Source organism: Erithacus rubecula (genome assembly GCF_903797595.1).
Source record: "Erithacus rubecula genome assembly, chromosome: 13".
NCBI classification, from domain to species: domain Eukaryota; kingdom Metazoa; phylum Chordata; class Aves; order Passeriformes; family Muscicapidae; genus Erithacus; species Erithacus rubecula.
The window spans coordinates 83,984-92,201 of NC_136665.1; the positions used below are offsets into that span (position 1 = coordinate 83,984).

Consider the following 8,218-nt stretch of genomic DNA (forward strand, 5'->3'; position numbering starts at 1 on the left):
AAGCTTGGGCCTAGGCCCCAAGGAGGCGCCTCTTTCACGCTGTAGGCCTTGGTAGGCCTCACTCGCTTCCCCCTTTTCCCGGCCGGCCCCCTCGCGGGAGTCCGGAACCGCGGTACTCAGGGGTCCACACTCGCTTCGGGGGTCTGAGCTGCCAGCCCCCGTCTCATCCACACCACACTCGCTCGCCTCCCGTGCCCGCCACCGGTCTACTTACCGGCGCTCCAGGCGTTGTCCTGGTTCCGCGCAGCTCCGGGTCCGGGGTGGCCAGCTGTCCCAGAGGGCCTCTTCGGGGTGGCGCCTCCCCCTCCGACGTCCTCTTCTGGGCGTGGCCTATCCCGGACGAGCCCCCAAGTTTTAATGAATGTAGCAGGGCCAAGGCCTTTATTAAACAGCTCTTTATTAGTGGGGGGGTCACAGGGAATAGGCCCTACGCCTGCTGCTGCTGCTGCCAGGCAACGCCGGGAGGAGGTCCTGCCGATCCCGACGAACGTAGGGATGGGAGTCTCAGCCTCACGGACACGTCCGAGATCTCAATAGTGGCTCATTGGTCTGGGGGTGTCATTCTTCTTAACTGCCCTTAAGGTTGTGGTGATTAAACAGTTACAAAGGACATATTGCAGGTGACTTGGCTTGTTAGTTGAGATGATCTGTGAACTTGGGTTTGGTGTTGGTTGACTATTTTTGTGAATCTTTTCTTCAACAACAACTTCCAGTAATGGTGGTACTGGGAAACTTCTGGAGATTTACATATAGGGTGTGGCTAACTTGATAGGCAGGCAGCAGCAGGCCGGAAATGAGGTAAGGGAAAGGGCGGAAATGGTAAGGCCGGAAATGAGGTAAGGGGAAGGGCGGAAGGAGGAAGTAACTGGGATAGGGGAAATACAATAAACCAGGGTTTGAATTACATAGGGACTACACATTTAACTGGGGAAAAGAACATAACAACTTGATCAAAGAACCAACAAACGAATGAGTGGATAGAATGATAAGGTAAGCAACAATCTTTTTAACTCTTCTAGCAATGTTGTTTTATGGTTTTCAGCTAAGACTTTTTACCACACAGTCGACTGGAGATATTGTGAGGGAGAGGCTGACTGTGATCACCCCATGATCCCTCCAGCACTGAACACTGGTGCCAGTGGGAACAGAGCAGGGGAATGGCTCCCACCATTTCTGTTCCCATGCACAATGGGCTTTTGGGGAGGGGGACTGGATTCCACACCAAAGCTGATGGGAAGGAATGGGGAATTGCTAGGCGCATCCCCAGGTATTTAGAGCAGGGCTGAGGCTCCCCAGCAGTGTGCTACAGCTTGGGACTAGGTGGTACAGTTTGTCATCTCCTTCCTGCAAGCCCCATCCCCAGAATGACACAAGTGATGCAGGAGAAGCCTGAGTGGGAGGGCAGTGACCCAAAGTATTCTTTCTCCCTATCCAGGGGTTGAGAGGACAGCAAACATCTTTTTTCAGTCAGGGTTGAAATCCAAAAACCATTGTCATCTGCTGATGCATCCCACAATAACAGGGATAGGACAATGTAATATTGGTAGGGAGGGGGAGTCAGGTGTTGGGCAAAATGAAATGGTGAAACCCCACAAATATGAAAGCATAAATTCTGAAAATGATGTTGAAATGATAGCCACTTTCGAGACATCAAGCCTTACTAAATAACTAGAAGACAATGGAGTGGCCAGCTAAGATAATCCCCTCCTTGATGAAACAATGACTCCTGCTACAAACGGGTCAAAGTCCTTGTTAAAGTTTAAAGTACAACACACTATAGTAATACGAAAACTCCAATAGGCTGTATGTAAATGCTACAGAATTTGTATTTTGTACTAGATTGGTTAGCAAAAATTTAAATATTCATAGTAGAAAGAAATTTAAAGTGTTGTAAACGGCAAATCACACTCTTACTCTTCCTCTCTTCCTCCTCTTACTCCTCTTACTTTTCTCTTACTCCTCCTCTCTTCCTCTCTTACTCTCATTCCCTTATCTTTCCTCGCTCCTCACTCCCCCTCCCTCTTTCTCTCATATAACCCCTCACCCTCCTTTCTCTCCTCCTCACGCTTACCCTCTGCTTTTCATTTCTTTCTTTCTCCCTCCCTTCATTATATTATCCTTTTCCTATCCCATTATCCCATTCCCAATTCCTGTCCTACTTTCGGTAGGATTTCTCAATACCCGCGCCCTCTCTTGTGCGTAATAAATTGTTACTGTAATCATCAGCTTATACTGGGCTCTGGAGTTTGTCCCTAAGAACCTTCGGAGAACACAAGGAGATCCCGCAGTCAGGAAAACCCAGTTTAGATGTTTATCTTTTTTCCTAGTGCTCTTTCCTGGGACTCTCCCTGCCTTCCCCTTCTGGTTGGACTGTTCCCAGCCCCAGCATGTCACGGCACTTTGTCCTCAAGACCTTATATCAGCTTTTGTCCCTCCCACGCATCCGCAGCCTTCAGCTTAGGACCTCTGGGCCCCTCCCTGACCTATTGATTCTCCAATCGGAGGGGAGCCACAGCAGTGACTGCTGGGCTGAGTTGAAGCTTGGGATCCCACAGGTTCTTCCTCCTCCCACAGTTACTGCTGCTGCTTCTTCCGCCTTGCCGCAAGCACCATGCAGCCCCCTCACCTCCTCCTGTTCCTCTTTCTCCCGATCCTCCTTCCTGGGATGTGGGCAGACCCAGAGGGTAAGTGGGAGCCCTGGCTCACCTCAACTGCTCTCACCCCCCTGCCCTATCACAGGACCCCACAAGTTCTGCTCAGGGGACACATGGCCAGGCTGTGCTGTGTGTGGGGGTGGACGATTTCCAGCATCCGAGGGCCACATCTCACCGTGCACCATTCAAATATGCTTTACCCCTGCCCACCATCTCTGTTCCTGCCTCCAGTTCAGGACTTCTGCCCCACCAGCTCCAACACAGGGCCTTGGGCACACAAGCAGAAGAGACAACAGTGGTTCCCAGCCAGGCCTTGGGTGTTCAGTTTCCCTGCAAGATGTCCTCCCCCTGCAGGGAGCCCCTTGGTGTCAGGTGGATCTCAGCTCTAAATGGTGCTGAGGGCCCCTTCCAGCAGCCCCTTGTTCGTTGGGGAGCTGCACCTGCCAGAGGGTGTTTTGGGTACTGCTGTCACAAAGAGAGTTTTACCACAACCCCATGAGACCTTATGCTTCTGGGGCAGGCAGCATCAGACAGAAAGGCAAGATTGATCTCTGGGCTGGGCTGGTGTCCTGGCCCTAACATAGAACCCCAAATCTGGACAAAATGCCCTTTCCTATCAACCATCCTCCATATCCTCTGTGCCATGTCTTTGGCAGATAGAGATCCTGGCACAGGTTCTTTTCCTGGGTGGAAGCAGCACCCCAAATGAGCAGCAAAGTGCCCCTTCATTGCTCTGCACAGTCAGACAGCAGCTCTGTCCAGGAGGGAGGCATGGAAAAGAGGGGACAAAATGCCTAAAATCCTCTGCAGCAGACAACCACTTTGTCCAAAGTAAAATAGAGAAGGAAGAAGAGCAGTGAAGTCAGAAGAAGTCCAGACAGGAAAGCAACCCTGAGCAGGATGAAGAGCATAGAATCATATAAGTGCAGGATGATTTGGGGTGAAAAGGACCTTTAAAGGCCATTCAGTCCAACCCCTCTGCCATGAGCGGGGACACCTTATCTGCTCAGAGCCCCAAACAACCTGGCCTTGAATGTTTGCAGGGATGGGGCATCCATCTGGATGTCTGGGTATCATGTGCCAGTATCTCACTACTCCTCACATAAAAAATTTCTTTTTTATTATCTAGCCTGAATCCTCTGTTCCCTCTCCAGCACCTCCACTTCCCATTTCCCCTTTAGCACCTCCACTCATCTTCTTCCTACACCCTTTTCTGTCTCCTAGCAGAGCCACAGATTATCCACTACCTCCTGACTGGCCTCTTTGCCAACATCAGCTCTGCTGAGGTGTCATGCGTAGCACTTGTAGGGGACATATCCATCCTAACACTGGATCCAGCCAACTGGAGCATCCACTTCCACTGGCCCTGGGTCAGCCAGGCTGCATCTGAAGGAGATGGGGAAAAGATCATGTCCCAGTACAAAATTGTTCTGCGCAATATGATCCGATTTGTGCACGACACAGTTCAGCAAACAAAACAGCACTGTAAGTACAGGAAAGAGTCCTGCCAGAGCCCTAGTCTTTCTCCCCAGTTTCTGGCTGTGGCCTCCTCCCCACCAAGATGGCATTTGGGTGGGGGGTCTCACAGTGTGCAACAGCTCCTGAAACACTGCAGCTGCTGGGGCACATGACTAGCAGGGGTGGGTAGGGCAGCAGACCAAAAATACACTTCAAGGCTTCTACCATCTGGAACAAGGAATGTATGTCAGGGAGCTGCCACCAGATTTACTGGAGCTGCAGTACTAACACAGAAAAGATCATGAAAGAGAAAACTAGGGGCAAATGTTTTGAGGGACAGAATTCTTTTTAAGCAAACACCCCATATCAGTTTCCACTTCATTCTTCCAAAGGGCCTGAGGGCTTGCAGGATGTCTGTCACCTAAGTATGGCCTTACTCCCTGCTGCCCTTTGCAACCTGTTTTCCACTGCATCCCTGTATGTGCCCTCAGCCACATCCTACCTCATGCCATGCACGTTCCATACACTCATGGGACCTCTCCACTGGCTTTGCCCTTGACAGACCCATTGGTGGTCCAGTTCCATGCAGGCTGTGTGCTGTATCCCAATATGACAAGCCATGGCTTCCTGAATGTTGGCTGGGGTGGCAGAGACCTCGTAACTTTTGAGGTAGATAAACAACGCTGGGAGGCCCAGCAGCCATCCCAGGTGGCAGAGGTGGTCAGCAAGAGCCTCAACAGGCAGAAGTCTGTCACAGTGCTCCTGGAGTACCTTCTCACCATCTGGATATGCCAGAGCAACTTCCAAACCCTGAAGAGGTATGGGAGAGAAATTCTGGAGAGACAAGGTGAGACCATCCTGACCCTGCAACAGCCACCCCAAGCCCAGCTATGCCCCCCCGGGGCTTGTCCCACCTCTTTGCTCTCATTCCCCAGAGTTGCCTGTGGCCACAGTCTTCACCCGCACCCCCAGCCTAGACCAGCTGCTGCTTGTTTGCCATGTCACTGGCTTCTACCCCCGTCCCATCAGCATGGCCTGGCTGCGGGATGGACAGGAGGTGCCCCCAGGCCCGGCGCTCAACACCAGCACCATCCTGCCCAACGCTGACCTCACCTACCAGCTCCGCAGTGTCCTGGCCGTGGCACCCCGTGATGGGCACAGCTATGTCTGCCGTGTGCGCCACCACAGCCTGGGCACCCGCAGCCTTCTCATCCCATGGGGTAAGTGCCACCCATGGGGATGTGGTGCAGGCTGCAGATAGTAGACACTGACCCTGTGAGGGGCAGCTCCTGACTGGCGCTGTCACCCTCACACAGTTACCCTCTTCTTTCCCTGTCCCAGAAAACCGCAGCACAGCTCCAACCATCAGCATCACTATTGTAGTGCTGTTTCTTGTAGCGACAGCCTCTGCTGGGGGATTTTGGTGGTGGAAGAACAGGTGAGCTCTCCCTTCCATCAGCTGCTGTAAAATTTATGGGCATGTAGGTCAGTCCATGGGTTGCAGCAGAAGCAGCTCAGTAGGGCTGAACTCCCTGACTGTCAGCACAGCTCACACATATATAACCTTTGCAGGACAGGTAACGAGGCTACAAGGGAGACCCAGGGATTCATCATTTGAGGCCTGGTTGACCCCACAGCAACAACTGCTTGCTCTCCGTTCTTACTTCATGTCCCACCCCTGACCCATCAGCATCAACACAGCTTTTTTCTGGAAAACCACTGCATTAAACAGCTACAAATTTCCCCTGATGCATGTGGCTGTTGTGTCTCTCACCCTTCTTTCCCCTCAGGAGCTTTTCTCAGGAAACCACTCGGCGCACTACAGAGACTCCATATTGCAGCTAGGGACTTCCTTTTCCTGGACTCTAGTTGGTCTCCACCTGGCATTTCAGGAGAAGCCAGTCCTCTGAGAGCCTCCCCCACATCTCTCCATGGCCAGTGTCTGTTCCTGACAGGGCAGTTACAACCCAAGGCCAGACCACTGTGGGGCTGTTGAGTGACATGTGGAATAGAGCAGGCCACAAATCAGGGAGCATTTTCACTGGGGAAAGAAGGGGAAGGGAAGACCCAAGTGACATCCCTGACACATTTTGAGCACACTGAGCTGCTCCATCTCCAGGGCTGATCTCACCCTCAGACCAGAATGGTTTTAGATCAGGATCTCCTCCACTTCTGACTACTGCCCCCATACCTGCCTCTAGTCTCTGTAAAAGCTGGAAGGATGGGGGATTGTCACCCTTCCATTATGCCTGACAGCCATGAAAGAACCATCCTGATGCTCTGGGAGACTCTGAGCAACACATGTCACAGCAGGATGCGGAATGAGGACTATCATCAGTTTAATATGTTTGTCCATTACTCCTTCCTCCTCATCCTGCGCCAGTGTGGAGTCCCACCCGCAGGAGACTGTCTTCTACAAACAGCTCCAGCATGGGTCCTTTCTATGGGGTCACTCCTTCAGGAAAAGGCTGCTCCAGTGTGGGTTCTCCTCAGGGTCACAAGTTCTGCCAGGAACCTGCTCCAGCAGAGTATCTCCACAGGATCAGAATCTCTCAGGCACACTCATCTTGTACGGCATTGGGCTCCTCCTTCATGGGCTGCTGCAGGATAGTTGCTTCCCCATGGTCTTCACCATAGGCTGCTTGCGCAGCACCATCTCTGCTCAGTTGCCTGGAGCCAGCAGGGTCCCTGCCTGACCGCGCCCAAACGAGCTGCCAATGGTGACCCGGTGCTGCACGGTTACCTGGAGCCTGGTAGATCCCGGTGCCGCTGCTCCACCCGCCTCACCTTTCCATTGGCTATGCCATGGTCCATCTGCCAATGCCACTCCTGTTCTCCTCTGTCTCCGTTCACCGGTTGTTGCCATCAGAAAGATTACAGAGATGCGAAAAAACAGCAACAAGACACTCTCTTGCTTGGTGCAGGAAAGAGCAAGGAAGAGAAATTTATTGAAAGAAACCATTGCCTTAAACAAGGCAGTTTGTGCAAAACAAAATACAGGCAAATCATTGGTCAGAGAAGGGGATACCTCTCCTCTCTCCTCCCTGGCTTTCTCATAGACCTTGCAGGTGTTTATTTCTGTCATGATTCTTTTTCTTGTGTTTACAATAAAGGAGTCTCTAGCTTGGGAAAAATTCTAGCTGAGGCTGAGAAAGTTTCATGGCCTGAGGAAAATACTTAGAACTTGAGAAAAATACCTAGAACTTGAGAAAAAGGTCTAGCTAAAATGTGCCTAGGCCTTCAGCAGTGTCTACAACCGGTCATGGGGTGGGCGTGGTGGGGCTGAGCCAGACCTCTATTCCTGCCCTTGGCCCCATCCAAACCTGGGCCTGCTCTTCCAAGAACTCGCTGTGGCTTCCTGTTGATTCCACATGGCCCCAGTCCTCAGTCTCCACTGAAGAGCCAAGGATGAGCCCAAGGCGTTTCCTGCCTCAGCTCCAGATTTCAAGATAAAGGCAAAAAACTAGGAAGATGTTTGCAATTGTCAGGCCTGCTTAAAAACCCAAAGCTGTGGTGCATCACCTGTCTAGCGGAGCCAGAGAAATATGACATGATGAAATAATCCAACCATTTGGGGCAGAAAATTATTGATTAGAGCTCTGTGAACCTCATTGTCATCACATTGTTCCCCTCTTTCTCTCTTTCTGTATGCATATACCTATGAGTATGTACAAAAGTGTGTATATAAAACTACTTAAAATTTAAACTTTCAAATTTCATACCAAAGCAATAAAAACTCCCTGTTTGGGTGGGTTATCCTGAAATTCCCACTTCTTTTGAGAAACATCTCTTTTGAGAAACTAGTGGGTATGCCAGGCAGAAATCATCTTTGGGGACTGACACCAGCAAAACTGCTTCTAATGAGCTCCAGGGTAAAGCCCTTATTATAAAATAAATTAATTGATGAATATTATAAACTGAAAAGATTAAACCTTACCTTATCTTTGAACCTTTTATCCTTCATTCAAACAGGGTTTCTGAATGCTTTCAAAACCTTCTCAACAGTACCAGTTTATTTGCAGCTGACTGCAAACCAGGCACAAAACTCCTCAGGGGTCGGAGGGCACCTTTGAACAGATGTTTGGACTCTGATCCAGCCATACCCT

The 8,218-nt window shown here is 50.8% G+C and overlaps 1 protein-coding gene across 3 annotated transcripts; it reads left to right on the top strand.

Annotated features, from left to right (window-relative positions):
• The first annotated feature begins 2,573 nt into the window (after positions 1-2,573).
• Positions 2,574-6,695, top strand: LOC306807631 (antigen-presenting glycoprotein CD1d-like). Of its 3 annotated transcripts, none has more exons than XM_079317388.1 (6): positions 2,574-2,684; positions 3,882-4,139; positions 4,675-4,959; positions 5,048-5,332; positions 5,454-5,550; positions 5,685-6,695. In XM_079317388.1, the coding sequence occupies exons 1-6, from the start codon at positions 2,612-2,614 to the stop codon at positions 5,728-5,730; spliced, it is 1,044 nt and encodes a 347-aa protein (XP_079173514.1). In that variant the 5' UTR covers positions 2,574-2,611; the 3' UTR covers positions 5,731-6,695. The 3 variants fall into 3 exon arrangements, with proteins under 3 accessions (XP_079173514.1, XP_079173513.1, XP_079173515.1); XM_079317387.1 differs by having other exon boundaries at positions 2,584-2,684; positions 3,879-4,139; XM_079317389.1 differs by having other exon boundaries at positions 2,584-2,684; positions 3,879-4,139; positions 5,690-6,695.
• Positions 6,696-8,218: the final 1,523 nt, after the last annotated feature.